The sequence below is a fragment of the Dendrobates tinctorius genome, unplaced genomic scaffold (genome assembly GCF_039654945.1).
Source record: "Dendrobates tinctorius isolate UK_male_01 unplaced genomic scaffold, ASM3965494v1 ptg000069l, whole genome shotgun sequence".
In the NCBI taxonomy this organism is placed as follows: Eukaryota; Metazoa; Chordata; class Amphibia; order Anura; family Dendrobatidae; genus Dendrobates; species Dendrobates tinctorius.
The window spans coordinates 25,401,195-25,426,918 of record NW_027361737.1 but is presented as its reverse complement, the minus strand read 5'-3'; the positions used below and the strand labels follow the sequence as shown (position 1 = coordinate 25,426,918).

The following is a 25,724-nucleotide window of genomic DNA, read 5'->3' as shown; positions in this document are numbered from 1 at the left end:
CCCAATAGGTCTTATATTTTACTTTTCTAAAAAATAGGGATTTTTGAGTACTCACCGTAAAATCCTTTTCTCCAAGCCATTCATTGGGGACACAGAAACAGTGGGTGTTATACTGCGTGCCACTAGGAGGACACTAAGTAAACTAGAAAAAAAGTTAGCTCCTCCCCTGCAGTATACACCCTCTCGCTGGATGAGATTTCTCCAGTTCAGTGAAAAAAGCAGTAGGAGCTTAAACAGTCAACAATAACTATGTCACAACCTAAGAATGCTACAATGAGCCAGTAGGCTAATCAGGGTGAGTGCCGTGTCCCCCAATGAATGGCTCGGAGAAAAGGATTTTACGGTGAGTACACAAAAATCCCTATTTCTCCTACGCCTCATTGGGGGACACAGAAACCGTGGGACGTCCTAAAGCCATCCCTGGATGGGGATCATACTTTTGATAATACCCCATGTACCACTGAGTCAACGCTGAGGTACTGCCGATTGCAGGATGCGTCTGCCAAGAGCTGCGTCCGCAGAGACCCGAGAATGAATTTGGTAATGTTTGGTAAAAGTATGCAGACTGGACCAAGTCGCAGCCTTGCAGACCTGTACTGCTGAGGCCTGGTGCCAAATGGCCCAAGAGGCGCCCACTGACCGGGTAGAGTGCGCCTTAATCCATGCTGGGACAGGCGCGTTCCTGACACGGTAGGATTCCTGAATTGCCAAACGAATCCACCTGGCTAGCGTTGCTTTTGAAGAGGCTAGACCCTTCCTATGCCCCTCAAGAAGTATGAACAGGACATCTGACTTGCGGAAGGGAGCTGTCCGCGAGATGTACCATCTCAGAGCCCTAAACATATCCAGGGTGTGGAGGGCCTTCTCAATGTGATGGACTGGCGCAGGACAAAAGGAAGGCAAAACGATTTCCTCGTTGATATGGAAAGAGGGGACGACTTTGGGCAGGAAGAACGGGGACGTCCTGAGAACTGCCTTTTCCTGATGACAATTCAAGAACGGAGAATGGCAGGACAGGGCCGCCAATTCCGAAACTAGTCTAATTGACATAACTGCCACAAGAAAAAACCACCTTCCAAGAGAAGACGGTCAGTGACACATCCTGCAGTGGTTCGAAAGGAGCGTCTTGTAAGACCCCGAGAACCAGATTAAGGTCCCATGATTCCAATAGCCTTCTATAAGGAGGCGCTACATGGGAGACTCCCTGAATGAACGTTCTGACCTAAAGTTTGGTGGCAATTTTGCATTGGAAAAGCACTGACAAGGCTGAAATTTTGCCCTTGAGCGAGCTAAGCGCGAGTCCTGACTTTAATCCGGATTGAAGGAATCCCAATATGTCCGAAATGGAAAACATCAGAGGGGATCGACCCTGATCCCTGCAGCACGAAAAGAAGGCTTTCCAGTTGCGGTGATAGATGCGCATGGACACAGGTTTCCTAGCACTAATCATGGTGGAAATCACGTCATGAGAGAACCCAGCCTGTGTGAAAAACCAGGATTCAACGGCCACGCCGTCAAAAGACAGGGCCCCGGGGTTCTGGTGGTAAATTGGGCCCTGTTAAGAGTAGATCCATGCGATCTGGAAGTCGCCAGGGGACGTCGGGGACTAGTTTTATTAGTTCTGCCTACCATGCTCGGCGCGGCCAATCTGGCACAACTAGTATCACTGGCTTCCAGATGAAGAGGCCACTCTCCCGAGGCAATGCCTTGGCGACTGAGAAAATCTGCCGCACAATTTTCTACGACCGGGATGTATATTGCTGAGATGGGCCAATGGTTGGTCTCGGCCCAATGGAGGATGACTCACTTCGTGTATGGCCATCCTGCCCCGGGGGACCTCCCTGGCGGTTGATATACGCTACAGCCGTGGCATTGTCGGATTGGATACTGATAGGGTGACCCGCGAGGAGTTGGTGGAAACTCCGTAGAGCTAATATGAGCGCTCGTATCTCCAAAATGTTGATGGGGAGATGAGACACTCGGGTTGGCCAACGACCCTGAGTGGTGTGGTGACGAAAGACCGCACCCCAGCCGAGAAGGCTTGTGTCGGTGGTTACTATCAACCCTCTTACTGGGAGAAAAGACCTCCCTTGAATCAGGGAGGACCTCAGTGTCCACCACCTGAGGGCTTGCCTAACCCGCAGGGACAGAAGGATCCGACGGTCCAGGGAGAGCGGGTTCTTGTCCCGAGCTAACAGCAACGCATGTTGTAAGGGACAGAGGTGGAACTGTGCAAATGGAACTGCTTCCATCAAAGCCACCATCTTTCCGAGAACTCTCATTGCTAGGAACTGTCCTTTTTCCATGGAAGCGACAACTGATCGGTGAGATTCCATTCGGAATCGCCGTACCTTGTCAAACTGATTTAACAGTTTGAGATCCAGAATGTGTCGCATCGTCCCGTCCTTTTTTGGGACCACAAAAAGGTTGGAATAAAATCCCGTGAACCTTTCGTGATGAGGGACCGGAATGATGACACCGTCCCTTAGCAGAGCGTGAACAGCCCAAAGGAAGGCTCGTCTTTCCCTTGGGGGAGAGGAAAGGAAAAAGGCGAGTTGGAGGGGGGGAGGAAAATTCTTTTATCCGGAGGACACCAGCTCCCTGACCCACTTGTCGTGAACGACCGCGAGCCAGGAGTGGCTGAAGGAAAAGTAGGCGGCCGCCTACTCTGTCGCTGTCCGCCGGATACCGCAACAAGAAATTGGGGAGCTCTATGAGATCTGGCTCCCCTAGATCCAGAAGCCTTAGGCCTGGGTTTCCAAGAGTGGTTAGGTCTGTATGAGACCTGGGAGCCTCTGTCTCCACGCGGGGACGGACCTGATCCGGAAGAGAAGGTAGAGGAGGACCAAACGGAATTGTTACGAAAAGATTGAAAGCGCGTCGGCTGTTGGTTGCGAAAGGGCCGATCAGCCATTTGTTGAGGAAGGAATTTACTTTTTACCCCGGTAGCATCAGAAATGAGCTGATCCAGTTTCTCTCCAAAAAGACGACCCGCTTGAAAGGGGAGAGAAGTCAACGAACTTTTAGATGTGTCATCCGCCCGCCAGTCGCGGAGCCATAGGGCTCTTCTAATGGAGATCGCATTAGCTGCAGTTTGAGCAGCGCAATTGGCGGCATCAAAAGAGGCGTCCACAATAAATTCCGCTGCGTGAATTATCTGCCTGGCCACCGGGGTTGCCTCCAGAGGAAGATTGGTGCCCTGGAAGGAAGTAATCAGGACTTCTGCCCAAGCGGCCATTGCCTTAGTGACCCAAAATGCCGCGAAAGATGGAAAAAGCGCTGCTCCTGAAGCTTCAAAAACTGAACGGGCAAGGTAGTCAATCTGATGATCGGAGGGGTTTCTGATTGAGGAACCCTCAGACGGATAGGAGCGTTTCTGAAGCAAGACGAGTTACAGGAGAGTCCACCGGAGGGGACTGTAACCAATGCTTCATTAGGTCTGGATCAAAAGGGTATTTAGCCTCAGTAGACTTTTGCCCTGTGAACCGCTTATGCAGACAATCCCTGTGTTTCTGGACAATTTCCTTAAAGTCCTGATGGCTGGTAAATAACCTGCGCACACGCTTGGTTTTCTTAAGTGAGATAGGATGTGCTGGAGAGGGAACATTATCCTCATCCAACTTCAGAATCCTGTTGACTGATTCTTTAAGAGAATCAAGGGACTCAGTTGGGGGATTCTGAGGGGCTGACGTGTCAGACTCGAATTCAGAGTCGTGCTCGCTGCGCACTCCAGGGGAGGGAGAGCGAGAGACAGGAGTCGCAGATGCTGAGGCGCGACCGAGACTAGGGGACGCGTCATGGGTCCGCTTTCTAGAGACCTGACCATCCCTTGAACGAGTACGGCCCCTGCTAGTGGATGGTTCCCGGCTGACGCCAGAGCATTCCTCGGGGGTAAGGACGCCTTCTCGCTTGAAGAGTCCGCCCGGAGGGAGAATATGGCCTGGGTCAGCGACTCCACCGACCGTGACAGGGACGCAGCCCACTCAGGGGTACTAAACGCAGGAGGCCCGTCAGCAGTGGCGGCGAGGGGCGATTGAGTGCAGGTCGGGGCACAGGCCGAGACGCAGGCTGGGTCGCAGTCCGTACATAACGGATTAGTCTGTGCACTGGGTAAAGCAGACTTGCAAGTGGTACACGGTAAAAAACGCAGTGTGCTTTTTAGCAGCCCGTTTAGCCTCCTTAGATTGAGACATAGCGCTCCTGAAAGGGTTAACGGCAGAGTCTGTCTGCAGCTGCAGGGAATATGCCGGGAAGGGGTTAAGCTTTAATCTGAGGGCAGATGCAGCTTACCCGGTCCTGTGCTGTGTCCCCCGGGAGGAATAGCGGTGGCCCTGTGGTGTCACCCGGTAACCGGCAGAATTCTCGCCTCACAGCTCGTGTCCAGTGCAGGCTGAGGTAAAAAGACATGGCCCCCGAGATTAGAATTGCACGTCTCGTAAGGGATGAGAGGTGCCAAGACGAGGGGGCGGCGATAATAGCGTGGGGGGCGCTATTGAAATTGCGGCCTAGCAGGCCGGGAAAAGCCGGGGACTAAATTTTTCGGGCTACCCGCGGTAGCGCCGAGGGGAGGGGGCCGCGATGGGGGGCTGGTACACCGCCGCTGATGCTAAGTCAGCGCTTCTCCCGGGGGCCAGGACCCGACCCCATACCTCAACTTCAGTGCTGTCCGGGCCATCCATCCATGCAGGCTCTCAACCTCCTGGGCTGATGAAGTAGAGCTGGGGGAGGTCTTAAAGGGGCATGCTCAATAGATCCTCCCTATGGTAGGGGGATGGAGAGCTATGGGGCTGATTCAGGGCCTTCGGAAGCGCTGTCCAGTCTTCTCCTTTCTGTGCCCCTGCCCTCATATCCGTGGATTACCGGAACTTTTGTAAGGACCATCGCCATTATTGCCAGAGGAATCAGCCCCAAACGTTGCAGGAAAGTGTATGGGGAGGTATACTCCGCGTGCTTGCCTGTTGTTGGTTCGGGGGAGAGCGGGCCGTAGAAAGGAACCGTCGCCCCCTTCACTCCGTTAATTAAAAAATAAAAATTTACAGAAAATTCAAAAATAAAATAAAAATGGTGGGGTCTGAAGCCAGACCCAAGTGCCTCCTACAGACACTAAGCATGAACTGGAGAAATCTCATCCAGCGAGAGGGTGTAAACTGCAGGGGAGGAGTTAACTTTTTTCTAGTTTACTTAGTGTCCTCATAGTGGCAAGTAGCGTAACACCCACAGTCTCTGTGTCCCCCAATGAGGCGTAGGAGAAAAGTAGTTCCACTATTCAACTTTAAATGTCAATGGCTGCTTGCTTTCCCCAGCCCTGCATGCTCGGTGCCTTGGGGTGATCCTCGACTCTGCCCTCTCTTTCAAACCACACATCCAAGCCCTTGCCTCCTCATGCCGCCTCAAACTCAAAAATATTTCCCGGATCCGCGCATTCCTCAACCATGAAACCATAAAAACACTAGTGCACGCCCTTATCTCCCGCCTCGACTACTGCAACCTCCTACACTCTGACCTCCCCTCCAGTCCATCCTACACTCTGCTGCCCGACTAATCCACCTGTCTCCCCGCTAATTCCCAGCCTCCCCCCTATGCCAGGCCTTTCACTGGCTTCCTATTGTCCAGAGGCCCAGTTCAATCAAAACCCTAACCATGACAAACAAAGCCATCCACAACCTGTCTCCTCCATACATCTGTGACATGATCTCCCAATACCTATCCGCACGCAACCTTCGATCCTCTCAAGATCTTCTCTACTCCCCCCCTCATCTTTTCTTCCCACAACCGCATACAAGACTTCTCCCGTGCTTCCCCCATACTCTGGAACTCTCTGCTGCAACTCAGACTCTCACCAACAACGGAAACCTTCAAGAAGAACCTGAAGACACACCTGTTCCGACAAGCCTACAGCCTGCAATGATCCTCAGTCTACTGAAACACCGCACAACCAGCTTTACCCTCTCCTAGTGTATCCTCACCCATCCCTGTAGACTGTGAGCCCTCAAGGGCTGGGTCCTCTCTCCTTCTGTACTTGTGTGTCCCTTGTCTTGCATATGTTTATTGTACTTGTCTATATTTCCCCTTTTCACATGTAAAGCGCCATTGAATATATGGCGCTATATAAATGTATAATATTATTATTATTATTATTAATAAATGCCTACGAAATCTGCATTCTGCTGTGTGCGGACGTTCTAAAATATCCCTGCATTGTAGAGCAGCTGCATGTGATTGTGTATCGGAGGAGAAGGAAATAGTTTGTTCAGACTGTCGAAGACGACAGAGATGGTTTATTACGGACTCTGCCTTCTCAATCAGACAGATCTGCTATGGAGGCAGGAGGCTTCATTTCCACTGTAACTGGGGCTACTATACCAGCCTTAATTAAAGGGGAAATAAGATTCTAAAAAAAAAAAAAAAAGGTATTTTTGAAGTGTTGAAATGCCACCCACCACAAAGGTTTTTTTAATGACTTTATGATGGGCACAGTGTGTATAAAAAAAAAAAAAAAAGAATTGAAAAATCGATGTTTCTAGCCCTTACCCTGGAAGAAAGAAGTGACAATACTTAAAATAACTTTTACAGGAAGGGAAGCCAATTTTAAAATGTTTTTTTGGTGACATTTCCTTTATTTTCCCACCTGTATCACCAGATACAAAAAAAAATAAAGGTATGAAAATAACAGAAAAATTAAGATCCATATACCACAAAAAAAAAAAAAAAAACACTTAAAAATCTGACCAAGGAAAAAAAAAAAGTTACCGTACTGCGCCTAAAACTACCTTGTCAGGAAACCTGTGCGTATTGTGGAAATGGAGCCTGTCCTGACATTTGGATTACTTTGTTTTGGCATTCACTGTGTGTCAAATATTATAGCAGCCTATGTATTCAGACCGTTATACTCACAGTGATGCCAAATATGTTAATTTTAATGGTCTGGCAAAAATTGGGGCTATTTGAACTTTCATATACCTTATATATGTTGCCCGGGTTTGTGAGCCCTAGACTAAGGAAGACGGTAATGAATAAGATGAAAGTCGCATGAAGACTATAATCTCACTTGCTTCACCCAATTGATTTCAAGGTGTTTGAGACCATCAATATTAAGTACAACTTGCCCCCAAACTAAGAAACAAAGGTGAGACCATTGTGATACATTACCTTATTATCCTTTACATAAAGTGCTAGCATCTCTTCCCGGCCGTACCGATAGTCTGCAAGTTTATACTTTGGCAATGCTGGGGAGAGGGGTGGGGATATAATAGAGCCCCCGCTTGACAAAGCCCTGAGCCTAAAAAGTAAAAAAAATACATCTTTAAATAACAATAATGTTCACAAGATTATAGACTCTTCTGGATAACTGAATGCACATTTTACATTGTCCAGCCTTGGGAACAGCAGATAGCTAAATCCTAACTGTGTGTAACATACACACCATACGGATATGGCGCTGCTTGCCTATACGAGTGGTCGTCGTGTGACCACAAGTACGCACTTTGCATTCTCACAGTGGCATGCAGACTAGATAATCATCCACTCCTCTTAATGGAACATTAAAACCAGTGAATGAGAATCTTGAGGACACGTATTTCTTGTGGACACGTGACAACCTCTCAAACCAACAAGGGAGGCCAAATCCTAAATGTGTGCATATTACATAACATTAGGATTAGACAAGCAGCAGTTCTGTCCCCATGGTTAGACAACCCCTTTAAAGAGCATGTGTGTACAATAATCATTTGACATCACCACTTTTGCTTCTAAAATGCAGCACAAACCACCTATGAACTGTGTTATCTGCATTGTTGCAGCTTTCAGTAGGGGCGGCAGCGCTGTACGATGTATAGTGATGCTAGAGGACTGGTTCTCAACTAGTGACGGACGTGTATAAGACCGTGCACACACTGTCGGGTCACACTATTTAGAGGCAATATTGTGCAATGCGCCTCCCGGGCCTCCTGCTTGCCAGGGGCAGTGCGCTGATAGGTCGAATCGGTGGCATGGTCGTGCCACTGGTCTGAACTTTGCGCTTTCAGATGCTGCTAGCAGACTACTATCAGAGGAGCACACTTGTATGCATGGAGCGCCTCCTAGTGGTGAGAACATTTTAAAATTCAAAGTAATTTGGATTACCCCTGACAAATACTGTCAGTCACTACTGTACACTGCCATCAGAAAAAGCACCCTGATGACACACGCACCCAGTTTGTTTCTGCTGGAAAGTTTCCGCAGTGGAAAATCTACAGAAAGTTCCAACAAGTGTATCGGAAGGGGAGGAATCCGCTGTAAAATCAGTAAAAGAAAACTGACAGGTTTTAAATCTGCAGCACCAGTCAATTTACACTGCAGATTTTCTCATGTGAATGATGTTGTGAAATTGTTCAGCATCCAAATCCCCGCTGATCAAAACTTATGACAAGTCAACCTGTTAAGCTTTCTGAAACAGTAGTTGGGACAGCTAAAATAACAGACTGTTACATAGCAATGATCCTGTAGATAAATATTGCTTCTCCTCTGCCGATTGCAAGCATTAATATATTCACCAGGCCTTTAAAGATGGGAGTCTAAAGGCCAGCTGTCAGCACCAGAGAAGCTATTTACCTGTAGATATACAGTAGCCTACAGCTGATCACTTCCAGCCATAGAGGCGGTGCTGGAGTGACTGCTTGCTATAGTGCGAGTGTGCTGCAATCACTCTCCAGCACATTGATTCTGCAATGGACATGCTAGAGAGAAGGACATCAATCAATATGCCAGGGAGTGATTACTGCTGTTACAGTATTCAGCCATGTGTGGTCTAAACATTATTTTCCTTACATATTCACCTGCAGATTACAGCTCTATCTTCAAGTAAATAAGGTCTTTTTTTGTTTTTTTTAAATAAAGACTCTTAAAATGTCAGGTGATGTATATTATCTAGTAAATTAGTACTCACCACTCAGGGCCAAAATTCAGGGTCTGAGTCTCAGCTGTCATAATGCTTCCTGTTTCCTTTGTTTATACAAGAGAATGAAAATCTGAAAAATGAAAGTGATGAGAAATACGTCATTTTCCAACACTAACCATACAGTGATGCTATATTAGTCACCCAAGAGACTGAAAAGAAACCGGTCACCAGTTTCATGTTGCACAATTGCAGCCATATAGGATTCTGCAAGTCTCAGGGAAAACATACTCTGAAAAACCGGCAGGGGACTGTGTGTCTCAATGACAAATCAGAGGCTTCTCCCTGCCCCAGGTGTCTGATAGGAAAAGGCATCACGGCTGGGAGAAGCCCAAGGTCAGACACAGTCCCCGTCTGGCTTTTCAAAGCACGGTTTCCCTTTGACACTACAGAATAAAACATACATGGCCGCAACCCCACAGCCGATGCCTTATTAATGTTGCAAGTGGTCCATCCAGCACACATCTGGTGACAGATCCCTTTACGGCACCTGTCTAATGCAAGTGCATTCTTACATTAATTCAGACAACCATAAACCATAGATTTCCTGGAAAAAAAAGTGTAAATCCTAAGTAGCAGGGGGTCTGATGGGTAAAAGCGTGATGTGTGCTTTATTAATCACGGCCGTACAGTTAATATGAGATCCACAGCATCACAATGAACTCCGGGTAAGGCCTCTTTCACACTTCAGTTTTTTACAATTAGTCACAATCCGCCAGGTTTTGAAAAAAACGGATCCACAATTTTCTTTTGAGGATCCGTTTTTTTCCCCATTGATTTCCATTATTGGCAGATTGTGACGGATTGCCGTCCGTTGCATCCGTTTTTTTTGCTGATCCGCCAAAAGTTGCTGTCCGTCACCATCCTCAAAGATTTCAAAACGGAGCTTGCAACGTTTTTTTCTCTGGCGGATCCTCCAGACACTCATTTAACCCAAAATTCTTTCTGGGTGCCGGAAATAAAAAACTCTCTCTCGGCTGCGATTCCTTTAAAATTGTTCATTTGTCGGATCCGTCAAAAAAACGGACGGGTGGCATCCGTTGTCATCAGTAGTAAAAAGGATCCGCCATCCGTCCTTTTGGCAGATTTTGACTGATGCAAAAAACTGAAGTGTGAAACAGGCCTAAGGCCTGTTTCACACTTCAGTTTTTTTACGTCAGTCAAAATCCAACGTTTTTATAAAAAAAATGGATCCCCATTTTGTGACGCAGCGGCGATAACACTAGCGATATCGCTACATGTGACACTCACCTCCGACCGGCTCCCTCGCTGGCTATCGCTGATCGCGCAAGATTGGCCTGGTCCATTTCTCGTCAGTTTCCTGCTGGCGCTGACGAGCGAGCCATGGACGGGTGCGGAAGACGGTCATCATCGCGGCGTCTGACAGGTCAGTATCGACCGCCGACTGCTGCATCGCTGGTGAGATCTGCCTGTGTGGCAGCTCACTAGCGACCATTTAGCGATGCACCAGCGATCCTGACCGGGTCATATCGTGGTCGGAATGACTGGTGCATCACTAAATGTAACAGGGCCTAAAGGCCGCTATTTGGCCATGAACTGCTATGGCAAACATCAGGACCACACAATCATAATCTCTGTGTGTCAATTAGAGTAAAGCGGAAGCCCCCACAATCTTTTATCCATTTTTCCGATATAGTCACTTTTGACAGCAGCAACTAAGGGGTTAAACAGATATGGACGGTGCCAACACTGATCATTTGTGATACACAAGTTGTCAGCTATAGTGGACAGCCGACAGCTGCTGGAAAGTCACCTCTATGGGGATGATATTCTCTTATATCTCAGGTCAGTAAAAAGACGAATTGGCTGTCATTAAGGGGTTAAACTGCGCATGCCCAGAAGATTTTCCCTTTCAGGCATTTTAACACTAAACAGCGTTCTGGAAAATCTCTCGCGCTCTCTTGCTCTCTCTCAATCTCTCCTTTTTCCCCCAGAGTGCTGTTCCTTTAAATTTGATACACTGGCAGATCCGTTCACAAAACGGTACATCTGTTTGTTGCATAGCGGAAAAAGATCCGGTTTTTAACTGACGTCAAATAACTGAAGTATGAAACAGGCCTAAGCGAGAAACATATGGCAAGGTAGAGAATGTTTCTTTTTTTCTTCCTTTAGACTGTGTGCACAAGTTGCACTTTGTTGCATTTTTTCAGTTCAGATTTGTCACAAAACCTGAAAGGATTCCTGATGGCAGCAAAATGAATGAGAATCTGGAAGTCTCGTGCACATGTTGCTTATTTGTGACTTGCAGATATAGATCTGCAGCCATCACTTCTTTCAGCGTCTTTGCTGCAGATTTCACCCATACTAACAAATAGGGAAAATGCTGCATCAAAAACGCAAATAAAAGCCAGAGGCAAAAAAAGGCGCATTTCCCTGCCAAGAGATGCAGAAATGGTGCAGAAATTTCTGCAAACATTTAAAGACTCTGATCCCGAGGTACAGGCTGGACATACAGCAGACCCATGTAACTACATGCAATAAAGTAAAAAACCATAGTAGCAATTTATTACTACAGTAAGAAATCTATAATATATATATATGCCTTATGTCTGTCTGTAACCGAAATCCCGCTGCGCTGATTGGTCGCGGCCGCCATGCCCCCACCAGGCCGTAACTCATCAGCAACAGGTGCAGTGCGCAGTCCGCAATTAGCAGGACGCGCGCCACCGCTACCATGCCGTCGGGAGATCAGCGGCGCTAGCCGCTGATCTCCCGACTGTTGCCGCGGGTCATCTCCTGGTGCACTGGCGTCAGCGGCGACGCAGCCGGAGATGTCCGGCACTAGCTGGTACCCAGGGTCCGGAGGAGAAGAGACTCCTTCGGACCCTCGGTACCATAAACGTATAAAAAATAGAATTAAAGTAAAAAATGTGATATACTTACCATCCGACGGCCCCCGGAATCTGTCCCTCCTCTCCACGCTGCCAACATCTTCCGTTCCCAGTACTGCTTTGCGCGAAATACCGCTGATGACGTCGCGCTCTCGCGAGAGGACGTCAGCAGAGGTCTTTGGCGCAAAGCAGTACTGGGAACGGAAGATGCCGGCAGCGTGGAGAGGAGGGACAGATTCCGGGGGGCAGTCGGATGGTAAGTATATCACATTTTTTATTTTAATCTGCCGCTGGCCATATTCTAGAGTGCCCGATGTTTTAGAATCGGGCCAGCAGCTAGTAAGCTATATGGACAAAACTCCCGACTGTATGATGACTAATATTTGCACGTGACTTACATGTACAGTGCCTTGCGAAAGTATTTGGCCCCCTAGACCTTTTCAACCTTTTCCCACATATCATGCTTCAAACATAAAGATACCAAATGTAAATTTTTGGTGAAGAATCAACAAGTGGGACACAATTGTGAAGTTGAACAAAATTTATTGGTTATTTTACATTTTTGTGGAAATTCAAAAACTGAAAAGCGGGGCGTGCAATATTATTCGGCCCCTTTAACTTAATACTTTGCTGCGCCCCCTTTTGCTGCGATTACAACTGCAAGTCACTTGGGGTATGTCTATCAGTTTTGTACATCGAGAGACTGAAATTCTTGCCCATTCTTCCTTGGCAAACAGCTCGAGCTCAGTGAAGTTTGATGGAGATCGTTTGTGAACAGCAGTTTTCAGCCCTTTCCACAGATTCTCGATTGGATTCAGGTCTGGACTTTGATTTGGCCATTCTAACACCTGGATACGTTTATTTGTGAACCATTCCATTGTAGGTTTTGTTTTATATTTGGGATCATTGTCTTGTTGGAAGACAAATCTCCGTCTCAATCTCAGGTCTTTTGCAGACTCCAACAGGTTTTCTTCAAGAATGGTTCTGTATTTTGCTCCATCCATCTTCCTATCAATTTTAACCATCTTCCCTGTCCCTGAAGAAAAGTAGCCCCAAACCAAGATGCTGCCACCACCATGTTTGACAGTGGGGATGGTGTGTTCAGGGTGATGAGCTGTGTTGCCTTTACGCCAAACATATCGTTTGGCATTGTTGCCAAAAAGTTCGATTTTGTTTTCATCTGACCAGAGCACCTTCTTCCACATGTTTGGTGTGTCTCCCAGGTGGCTTGTTGCAAACTTTAAACGACACTTTTTATGGATATCTTTGAGAAATGGCTTTGTTCTTGCCACTTTTCCATAAAGGCCAGATTTGTGCAGTGTACGACTGATTGTTGTCCTATGGACAGACTGTCCTACCTCAGCTGTAGATCTCTGCAGGTCATCTAGAGTGATCATGGGCCTCTTGGCTGCAGGTCTGATAAGTCTTCTCCTTGTTTGAGATGAAAGTTTAGAGGGACGGCCGGGTCTTGGTAGATTTGCAGTGATATGATACTCCTTGCATTTCAATATGATCGCTTGCACAGTGCTCCTTGGGATGTTTAAAGTTTTGGAAATCATTTTGAACCCAAATCCGGCTTTAAAATTCTCCACAACAGTATCACAGACCTAAAATAACTAAATGCTAAAAAAAATTGGCACAAGGAATGTAAAGAAAAAATAAGAAAATATTATAATCTCACATTACATAAAATCAATCAAATACATAGATAATGCCTCAAAATCTAGAGGTCGCAGGTAGTAAACACACTCAATCATTGAAATAACTGCTCAATGATACATCAGATAACCATGTTAGATAACCACTGACCTATTATAACAGTCATTACCTACAGTCCATAGTAATAACAATGCCCACAATACCTCACTCCTATTTTAGCGATAGTGCCTGGACCATGGGATAATGAAAACTGTTCGCAGTGAATCAAAACCAATCACAATGCCAGCAAAAGTGCAATGAATATAATACCTGAATATGTGTTCAAATCTGCCACTGCGACCCACCCTGATGCGCGTTTCGCCTGTTCCTCTTCTTGCCTGTTGTGTTCCTTGGTTTTCATGATGCTCTTTGCGCATCAAACAGAACCCTGAGACTATCACAGAGCAGGTGCATTTATACTGAGACTTGATTGCACACAGGTGGATTATATTTATCATTATTAGGACAACATTGGATCATTCAGAGATCCACAATGAATTTCTGGACTGAGTTTGCTGCACTGAAAGTAAAGGGGCCGAATAATATTGCACGCCCCACTTTTCAGTTTTTGGATTTCCACAAAAATGTAAAATAACCAATAAATTTTGTTCAACTTCACAATTGTGTCCCACTTGTTGTTGATTCTTCACCAAAAATTTACATTTGGTATCATTATGTTTGAAGCATGATATGTGGGAAAAGGTTGAAAAGTTCCAGGGGGCCGAATGCTTTCGCAAGGCACTGTATGTGGTGGGGTATAAATAGACTGTATGCTCTTGTTACTATAAGATTTAGCACATGCACGCACCTCAGATGGGTACAATACTGCAGAACACATGATGCTGGACAGAGGACAACCAATCTGGAAATCACAGTCAACCAACATTTATTATGGACACACCGGAAAAACAGAATATTTCATAAAATTTATAAGTGATGTAAGTCCATAGCTGAGATGTGTATGATAAACAGATGGAGTGCAGGGTGTTGCTAACCTCTGCTCCAGGTGTACTGATTATTCTGCTTGCTTACAGCTATTACACCATGTTCACATGCACTGTGGGCTTCTTTTGCTATGCTTTTTTCTGCGGGAAGCAGCATTTTACAGTGATCTCATCACTCTCATGCACACACCTTTTCTTGGCTGAATTTGAGAACTGCAGCGTTTTGAAATCTGCGGCTGTGGATTTTTCTCACTTGTAGAAAGCAAAAAAAAAACGAGCAAACATGTTTTACCATGTTTCTGGTAAATAAAATTAACATGTACTTTCAACAAATCACACATGTAATCAGCACACAAAAACATAGCCAAAAAAAGCAACAAAGCCTGCATTTTTAAAGCATTTTTTTGACCTGCAGATTTACCTGCGGATTTAGACAAATCTGCTCGGAAATATCCACAGCAGAATCCGCAACGTGTGCACACACCCTTAGAAGGCTCTCAGTAATGAAGGTCCCATCATCATGAATAAGGGGCCATATAACACTGCGCCTGATCTACAGTTTCTCGTCATCCCACCAATAACTCCCAATCGCAGGGACCTCAGCTACAACTACACCACTGTGGAGTAAACTGGTCCAAACTAAGCAATATCATCATCATCCCACCCCCAAAGCCATATTATATATACATGGGCATGCAGGTCTCTCTGAAGTGCAAATCCATTAACACCTTATCTTCTAATCTGTTGATCCTTTCCACAGTAATTAGAATTTTTATATGCAAATGAGGTGTAAAGTGCTTTGAGAGTGAGTGCACTCGCTAAGCCTCCGCCACCCCAGGATGTCCCCCCTCCCCGCACAGTATGGGCTGCTTTACCTTGACAGCTCACTGTCAGATTTCCTTGCCCGTCTCCTGACACACAGGCCAGGGAATCATCAATCAAGCTAAAGAGGTTAATGCTGGGCGGGGAAACAACCTGAGAGGCAGATACATTTTGAAGGCAATCTGTCAGCATGATGTAGGGGCAAAGACCCTGATTCCAGTGAGGTATCACTTACTGGGCTGCTTGCTGCAATTTTGATAAAATCACCACTTAATCTGATGAAGATCTAGCAGTTCTCTGAACGCTGAGCTGTGTATAACCCCATCCACACCACTGATTGTATACAGAAAGCTGCCACTGTGCATAGGAAGAAAGCAGCCAATCCATGATGGGGGCGGGGTTACACAGAACTCCTGAATATGGAGGACTATATGGCTTTAGATTTACTAGATCTCTAGTGATAATCTCTTGCGGATAAAACGGATTATAACAAAACTACAGCAATCAGCCCAATAAATGACACTACTGGGGAATCAGGGTCTCTGTCTCTACATTATGCTGCTTTCAGATTAGGTGTCAAAAACCTGGTGACAGATTCTCTTTCATCCCTCTGTCATGCCTAGAGCACTTAACACTAATTTGAATATGAATGAAATTGCTAATTTATTCGGGAATTAAATCAACAAATAGAAGATATAAGGGTGGGTTTACAGGTCAAAGACCTGTATACATGTGACCTGGAGGAGGATTCCCTTTAAGTAATGTTAGGATGTCACAGGCTATCCTATGCTAAGTCCTTGTAATACTTAGTACAACTGATCTATTACCTTCGTAAACTACAATAGACACCCGACTTGGTATAGAGAGAAGCTTCCCGACTGAGCACGTATCGATGGTTTCATTTCTGTGAAGATGCGCCCGGATGACTGATACATAAAGCATTCTTGTGGGTTCTTTTCTTTGTAGATTTTGTATACCCCTCCCTCACCTGGCCAGGGCCTCCACCACCAAGCCTTCTCTGGTCAACACTGGGCATCACACAAAGCGGTGAGGGCTGGGAGGGGGTCCTGATTTCACTAAAAAAGCCTAGAATATATTTTCTTCGTATATCAGAGCCAGTGCAAGAACAATCAGAGACCAAATTAATCCTCTGAGTGAGATATGCATAACTTATTGTCAAGGAAACAATTCCTGGCTTTGTATACCAGTCACCGAGGCTCGCCTGTTCAGGGCGGACCTGTTGTGCAAGTAACTGAGGAAAACGAGACACGTACACAGCAGATTCACTTACTTTTCTCTTATTTTTATGCCATGAGCATTGTATTTTAGTCTAGTAATAGACAGGTTGTTGCTGTTGAACTGCATGGATCAATGACACTGCACAGGACAGCCGGTGGCCTACATTACAGAGGTTGCCCAATTTGGACCAGCCGATGTATAACCGATACCAGCTGGGCCGCCGCGATCTGTAGTAGATCCTGGCGCTGGCTTCCCACTACAGGCACGGGCAGTGCTGCATGGCATCGCATTCAAATCGGCAGCATTTCTCCATTCGTCCACGACCATCATTATCTCAGAATGGTCTAAGGCCATGTGCACACGCTGTGGATTCACCAGCGGATTTTTCCGTGCGGATCCGCAGGTAAAACCGCAGGTAAAGTGACCTGCGGATTGGCCAGCGGTTTTCCCCTGCAGTTTGACACCTGGACAATGGAATAGGTGTCAAACCACAGCGGAATCCGCAGAAAGAATTGGCATGTCAATTCTTTCTGCGGATTTAAAACCGCAGCATGTGCACTGCAGATTGTAAATCACATAGACTTAGGCTGTGTGCACACGCTGCGGATTTTGCTGCGGTTCCGCAGCAGTTTTGGCCGCTGCGGACCCGCAGCAGTTTTAGCTGCGGTGTACAGTACCATGATTCCCTATGGGAATCAAAAACCACAATGCAGATGGTGCGGAATTTTCCGCGCGGATTATCTGCGGTTTTCAATCCGCAGAAAGAATTGACGTGTCAATTCTTTCTGCGGATTCCCCTGCGGTTTGCCATCTGCGCCATTGAGGAGATGAAAAACCGCAGGGCAAAACCGCAGAGCAATCCGCAGGTAAAACCGCAGGTATTTTGACCTGCGGTTTCACCTGCGGATTTTGCAAAATCCGCGCGGATGAATCCGCACCTAATCCGAAGAGTGTACATACAGCCTTACATGGTACTGTACACGGTCTGTGGAACTGCTGCGGATCCGCAGGGCCAAATCCGCAGCAGAATCCGCAGCGTTTGCACATACCCTAAAAAGACATTTTGCAAATGGTTTTCCAACCCGGATGTCCTCCTTCTAACGGAAAACTGCAAATATTTGTATTTTTTATTGTGGACAAAAAAAAATTATTTCAAAAGGATACAACATTTGCAGGTAAGATTTGTCCATAAATTGGCTAACGAACATTCAGCCAGAGCTGGGACAGTACATGTATATAGAACATGAATAAGGACGTCCACCATTGACACCGGCCAGAGGGAGGGTATATTAGGTAGAAAGTCATCAGCGGCTCTTAAAGCTGATGCCTCAGAGGTAGAAAAAAAGATTGGGCAAGTGTAAGGATCAGCGTGGAGTTAGTCACGGGGTAATTATTCAGAGCAGCCTAAAGACACGCTCCGGAGGATCCTGTGAGCCACACCCCTTTGTAAATTCCATACAAATTTAAATATTGGAGGCTCTGAAGAATGAACCCCATTTCTGGAACAGTAAATCAGATACTCAGGAGAACAACTAAAACTTAAAGGTGTTTTCCAAAGAACAAAATTAATTTTAATCAATAGATCTCAGAATAATAATCATTTCCACAATTGGATGCGGTTAAATAAAAATGTTCCTGTGCTGAGATAATCTTATAAATGTGCCCCTGCTGTGTACTGTGTAATGGCAGTGTCTGACCGTGCAGGAACATGGTCTGATCATACCACAGCTCCCGGGCAGGGGAGAAAGCAAAAGAGGATACAGACATTACAGTATGGGATCACAGCTGATTCTTTTTGTGAGGTAAAGCATTTCCCTGCCTGTTTTTTAAGAAATGTTTTACTTCAAAGCAATAATTTGTGATCCCACTTTTATAGCACCTTATCCAGCCATTACAAGGTTTATATACTTCATTTTCACCAGTTTACCCTTTTGTAGACTGTCTATCTCTAATTTTCAGTTCTCTGAGAATTGTAGCTGTGAATTCAACTCTGGAAAGTGCTAAAGCAGTAACTCGCGTCACCACAAATTGGCCTGGCTCTGCCTCTGCTTGTTTTCTCACTCTGCTCTTCACTCCTTCTTCCCCCTTTCTGCATACAGTTTAATAGGCTCTTTTTTCATCTACTCCAGCATACATTTGCAATTATCTGACTATATAAATGTGACAGTGATCATGAAAGAAAAAACACCAGTGCCTCAAATGATCAGATCTTTTATGCCAGAACAATAAATCATTGTTATCAGGAGAGAAAACCAGAGATTTGCTGCAAACATCATACTGTATAAGGATGGACTAAGAGCCATCACTTTAGGCTCTGTTCACACTGCATTTCCGCAGTGCATTCAGGAATAACGCTTAATCCATTCACCCTCTACAAATGAATTTAGATGAACCTCCCCAATGGGCCCATGTTGACAGACACTTGAGGGAAAACAAAAAAGTTTGTGCAATTGCTCTTCATGACTATCAAAAGCTTCTCAGAGCCACATTCTTAGAATCTCATGATGCATGACCCAGCGGATGGAGCCCTAAAGTTCAGTAAGTTAGGCCTCTTTCACATTTCATTATTTTGCCTTCAGTCGCAATCCGTCAAATTTTGGAAAAAACTGATCCGTCGACTGATGTCGCCGGATCCATTTTTTTAAAAAATAAAAAAAATTTGTATTAGTGACGGATTCCGACTGATGGCCACACGTTTCATCTGTCGTTCGCCGAATCCGTCGGAAAATGTTTGTCCGGCAGCCGGAGACGATGGACAAAGTAACGTTTTTTAGTCTCCGTCGAAAAGCGACGGATCCGTCGCCATCCGTCTGCTAGAATGGCAGACTATGGGCGCCGGCTCCGTCGCTGTCCGTCAAATGACGGAATCCAGCGATGATTCCGTTTTTTTAAACTGAGCATGCTCCAATATTCACAGCCCCAAATGTATATAAACCTGCCAGGTAGGGCAGTCGGATCCGGCATAAAAAAAAAAAAAGGATCTGTCGCATCAGTTTTTCACAGTCTGCGACAAATCAGTCTTTCCGACGGATTATGACTAACGTCAAAAAACTGAAGCGTGAAAGTAGCCTTATCCTTTATACTATGGGTAGAGGGTAACTTTGGATTCAGGGACTTTCCTTTTAAGTATTAGTAATAATACTGGTAAAAAAATACTTCCATATCTTTTTTCCAATGGACTTGCAAGGAATCGGCAACATGTGGGGTCCGCTTTGGGCCCACAATCTTCTGCAGGTGCAGTATTCAGGACTTGCACAATATTGAATCCAGTCAGAATAAGGCTGTGTTCACATGTTCCGTTATTGCTGCATTTTAAAGTTTAGTGCCCCCCAAAAAATCATGATGCAACTTTAAGGTTTTTGCACCAAAACTGCAGAAAAACCTGAAACATGACTTTTTTTGCTGCATTTTTGCACGTACCCATTACTTTCTATGGGTGAAAAATGCCTGCAGTTTTCCAAAAGTCAGTTTTTGGTATACAATCACTGGGTTCCAGGCTCAGCTTCTCTTTCATGCAAACTACTAAGCACAAGTGGGATCGGTTACAATGTGCATAATACCAACTTAGCATAGCACTTTGCAACCACAAATGGTCCAGTCCATCTCATCGGTCACTGTGGAAAAATCCTGAAGCTTACAAACAGATACTGGGACTCTCAACAGTATAAGGAAAACAATAACTATCCTCTCAAAACAAAACACTCCAGTAACTGAACCATTAGCTTACTTCTTTCCAATTCAAACAATAACTTGTTATATAGGACCAAAAATATATGATTGCAATAACCAAGATACCTCTTTTGGAAAAACCTCCCTTTATATTAAACTGGTAAAGAAATTTAACGAAAATCTTTTCTCTCGAGCAATGGCAAATGAGCATAAAATCCACTTACTGAACATTTGTGCCTCAGTACACGAGGCCGTTACAAAACCATCTCTAAAAGGTATTTTACTCCAAATAAACTACCAAAGGCTTTCCCAAACCAATCTCCTCTTTGTTGGAGGGAATGCAGGCCCAAGGGAGATTTATTACACGTTCTATGGGAATGTCCTAAACTACAACATTTTTGGAAAGAAATATCATTACTTATTAATCAAACAACAAGACAGAACATTATCTTACTTTCCCAAATGGCTTTATTATCTTTAGATTTAGTAAATCCATCACTGAAACCTATACTAATTCACGTTTTAGTAGCTAAAAATGCCATAACAGCAAATTGGAAAAAAAAACATCCATTACAACCATTGCAGGTAATCTTCATAATTCTTATGAGGAGTCATGCCATATCAAATAATTACTGTCCAAAGTGTGATAAGAGATGGGTTCCCTGGATTAGCTTTTCTTGTAACTAGCTAAGTTTTGATTAAGACCTTGACAACTTTATGAAATTGTTACCAATAATGTTGTGTTTGATTCTTAATCCTTTATGTCTAATATTACAGTATATTTGTTTCAAAATATGATCTTATTCTCCTCTGTAAAGGTTTGTGATTTCACTTAATTTATGTTCACAAAAATATTAAACCCTATACGTATGTTTCTAATTTAATATAACCACTGTTAATAATTATTACAATAATGTTATTTCTTTCCTTCTTATACTCCTACCCTTTCCCCTTCCAACAGTTTACAAAATGTGAATAAAAGAATAGTCGCAGCTCTGTTTACATTCCTATCACATGTAAATGAACTGGAGGTCAGAATGGCAAATTTTTCCCCAAACTAAAGCAGGCTGTGCACACAGGATAGCTGTCGCCACACAGTTGTCTAAAAAACTCAGTCAACTACATAAACGGCTGAGAGTTCAATGGGGACCGTGCATTGTGGTCCGTGCTCAGACAGATTTGCACAGACGTCTGAAACAGCACTACATCCTAGAAATATCTGAATGAAATATTTCAGTTGCAAAACTTTATTCATAACATAATGAAACGTGTTGAGAACAATAAAACATAAAATGATCAATGTAATTAAAAATGAATATTACATGGAGGTCTGGATTTGGAATGAAGCTCAAAATCAAAGTGGAAAATCAAATTACAGGCTGATCCAACTTCAGTGGAAATGCCTCAAGACAAGGAAATGACGCTCAGTAGTGTGTTTGTGACCTCTACGTGCTTGTATGACCTCCCTACAAGGCCTGGTCACGGTCTTGATGAGGCGGCGGATGTTCTCCTGAGGGATCTCCTCCCAGACATGGATTAAAGCATTAGTCAACTCCTGGACAGTCTATGGTGCAAGAAACGAGACATGTTCCAGATGTGCTCAATTGGATTCAGGTCTGGGAAATGGGCAGGCCAATCCATAGCATCAATACTTTCATCATGCAGGAACTGCTAACACTTCAGCCTCATGAGGCCTAGCATTAGAAGGAACTCATGGCCCACTGCACCTGGTCTCACAATGGGTCTGAAGATCTTATCCCTGTACCTAATGGCAGCAAGGGTACCTCAGACTAGCACATGGGAGGGCTGTGCTGCACTCCAAAGAAATGCCATCCCATACCATTACTGACCCACTGCCTATCCAGTAACGCTAGAGAATGTTGCAGGCAGTAGAACATTCTCCAGGGCATCTCCAGACTGTCACACGTGCTCAGTGTGAACCTGCTCTCATCTGTGAAGAGCACAGGGCGCCAAAGTAGAATCTGCCAATCTTGGCGTTCTCTGGCAAATGCCAATCGCACGGTTTTGGGCTGTAAGCACAACATCCACTTGTGGACGACGGGCCCTTATACTATCCTCATGGAGTATCTGGAGGAAATTTGCAGGGCTCTGGCACTGCTCATCCTGTTCCTCCTTGCACAAAGGAGTTAGCGGTCCTGCTGCTGGGTTGCTGCCCTCCTATGACCCCATCCACGTCTCCTGGTATCTGCTCCATGCTCTGGACACTGTGCTGAACATACATAGCTACCTTTCTTGCACAGCTTGCATTGATGTGCCATTCTGGATGAGCGGCACTACCTAAGCAACTTCGGTGGGTTGTATAGTAGACACTGCCTCATTCTGTACCTCTAGGTGTGAGAGCAATGACAAAATGCAAAAGTCCCCAAAATAACATCCAAAAAGGATGAGAACAGAGAAATTCTGTTGTCACCCCCTGCAGAACCACCACTTTAAAAGGGTTGTTTGCTAATTGGCCATCACTTCTACCTGTTGTATGTCCCATTTCACAAAAGCAGAAATTGATTCACAATCGGTGATGCTTTATAATTGGACAGGTTGATTTCACAGATATGTGATTGACTTGAAGTTACATTGTGTTTATTGTTACCTTTATTTTTTTGAGCAGTGTACATATATCATCCAGTTTTCAGCCACAAAAAAAAAAAGTTTATATACTTCAGCAGTTATTAAAATTGACAAGAACAGTTTCTCACGTTGAAGAACTTGATTTTTTCACACAGATAGAATTTAATAGGCGAGTCATCGGAAACATGGAGGAGACTAGTGCATCCTGCGATTTACTTTTCTTTTCACGTGGACGTTCATTCCGCATATCAAACATGAACATCTGAGAAGCCCCAGTGAATCATTGGTCCAAAGGCTGTCTTTATCACGAACAGCACTCTATCCAAAATACATTTGTGTGAACACAGCCTTAGTATGTGTACATGAAGCCTTATAAAGTGTACATAGAGAGACCCATTAGTCAACTGGAATAAGGGGGTGAAAGTTGGCACAAGTGCTACACGGCTGGAATCAGGGTCTCTGCCCCGAAATTATGCTGTTCTCAGATCGAGCAGATAAAAGCTGGACCCAGATTTGCTTTAAAATCTTCCATATGGTTCTAAAGATATGGGACTTTTTATTTAGTGTGCACAATATGCTGACTGTATGGTGCCTAAAGACATGTCTCCAAAGTATCCTGTGAGCAAAACCAATAAAAACTAGCATATTGGGTGCACTAAATAAAAAGAAATGATACTCAGGGGAGCAGTGGGAATAAAATAAGAACAAAAGTGGACATTTCTGAAAGGTCGTTTTAAAAGGGTTGTCCACTACACAGACAAACCCTTCTCAATCACAATATTCTCCTATGTAAAATATAAGCCTGTACTCATCTCTAGTGCCAGGACCATTCCAATGACGTTGGGCTGAGTCTCCAGTGAAGTTGTAACACCACGTGAGCTCTGCAATCAGCGGCCGCTTTACTCTCACTCCTGAGGACAAATCCGACGTCCAGAAGAAATCAGAGAACAGCAGGCATCAGCTCTCAATTCTTCTGCATGTCCAGTTTCAAGAGTGATGCTGCCCCGCTGATTGGCTGCAGGGCTCACGCTGGCACTGGTGGTGAATACAGGCTATTATTTTAAGTGGGTGAATATCGTGATTGAGAAGGGGTTGTCAGAGTAGTGCAAAACCCCTTTAAGTTACTTACGGTAATTTCTGAGGGATCAACATTAATATGAGCCATTGCTTTTATTGATTATGTAACATACTGCACTGAAATGTATCGCTTATTGTTAGCGTGGCTGGTCTGGAGCCGGAATCTCCAGGAGTGGACCCTCTGGGCCGTGGCACCGAGGGGCCCCGAGCGAGCTGCCAGGTGGAACCAACCCCTATACAGGGACCGTTAGGCGCAGGCCCAGGGGTTTGAGTACCACGGTAGCCGGTACAGAGAGGAGCGGCTCAGGAAGGACTGGAGTAGGAGTGTGGGACTGAAGTGTAGATGACAGAACAGAGCAGGAACAAAGGAGACAGGAGTAGAGTAAGACAGTAGACTGGAACGTGGATGGATGGCTGGAGCAGGAACACAGGAGACAGGATTAGAGGAGGACGGAAGGACTGGAGCAGGATGGAACTGAACACCGGAGGCAGGACTGGAGTAGGACGGCAGGACTGGAGCAGGATGGAACAGGAACACCGGAGGCAGGACTGGAGTAGGACGGCAGGACTGGAGCAGGATGGAACAGGAACACCGGAGGCAGGACTGGAGTAGGACGGCAGGACTGGAGCAGGATGGAACAGGAACACCGGAGTATGACGGCAGGACTGGGGCAGGATGGAACAGGAACACCGGAGGCAGGGCTGGAGTAGGACGGCAGGACTGGAGCAGGAGGGAACATGGATAGCCGGACTGCGAGGCTGCTGCAGGGAGCACACGAGAACGGGACTGTGAGACTGCAGAGAGCACACGAAGAAGCGAGGCCCAGTGTGCTAGGAAACACAACGATCAGGCGCCTCCCTCAGGGGGAAGAGGCCTGATATGCCCCTGTCTGGTCTGCCATTGGTCAGGGGGTGCTTCCGGGTCAGGGCATAGCCGGAGCACAAGAAGCAGAAGGGAGGCGCGGCCTATGGCGCATGCGCATTACATGCAAAGACGTTGTCGGCAGTGGCTGTCGGGCGGCGAGGGGCTGCGGCGTGGGAGCGATGGCCGGGTATGTCGGAACGGCGTGACACTTATAATACACACATATAAAGGAAGATAAGGAAAATTTAAAGGCTTTGATGCAGATTCATCTCTTCCGATTTCAAGAGCAGAGCAAAAATGATGTCTTCATAGATTATGACTTCACTGTAGGATTAAAGCAGACTTCAACTGGCCATACACAATAGAAAGGTGAACCCCTTCCGCTGACACCTACCTCTCCCACCTCCGACATACACAGAAACTCTCTACTGTGATCTCTATGAGGCTATGTGCACACACTGCAGATTCACCTGTGGGTTTTTTCCCGCGGAACCACAGGTAAAACCGCAGGTAAAGTGACCTGCGGTTTTGCTGCGGTTTGGCCTGCGGTTTCACACCTCTACTATGTTAAAGGTGTGAAACCGTAGCAGAATCCGCAGAAATAATTGACATGCTGCGGAAAAAAACGCAGCGTGAGCACTGCGGTTTTGAAAACCCATAGACTAACATGGTAAAGTACCATGTCTGCGGAACTGCTGCTGTTCCGCAGGGCCAAAATCGCAGCGGAACCGCAGCAAAAACCGCAGTGTGTGCACATAGCCTTAGAGAAGAGCTACTACACACCTCGGCAGCGGCTTCCCCGCCAAATGAAAGGCTCAGCCATTAAAATTCAGCAGGCCAGCGCCTTCTCTTCTCCACCATCATCTATCTGCCTGGTTTGATTATTATCAGCATGGGAGCCTTTACTGCTTTAAAAGTGGGCATACACATTAGACCTATATTGGCCAAACCTGCCAGTGAAAGGCCTGACCACACAAATTACAGTATAATGGCCTCCTGACTCTTCCTGGTGGCAGATGTTGGGGAGATAAGAACTGGGT

General features: G+C 45.5%; 1 protein-coding gene across 6 annotated transcripts in view; it reads right to left on the bottom strand.

The window, feature by feature from the left end:
- The window catches only part of GIGYF2 (GRB10 interacting GYF protein 2), a 270,607-nt gene that overhangs the window by 236,111 nt on the left and 8,772 nt on the right, over positions 1–25,724 (bottom strand). For all 6 annotated transcript variants that reach the window (XM_073581241.1, XM_073581243.1, XM_073581238.1 and 3 more), the window contains exons 2-3: positions 8,924–9,005; positions 7,150–7,279 (exon numbers count right to left, since the gene is read on the bottom strand). In XM_073581241.1, coding sequence (XP_073437342.1) covers positions 7,150–7,279; positions 8,924–8,964 — 171 coding nt within the window. In that variant the 5' untranslated portion in view covers positions 8,965–9,005. The remainder of the gene's footprint in view (positions 1–7,149; positions 7,280–8,923; positions 9,006–25,724) is intronic.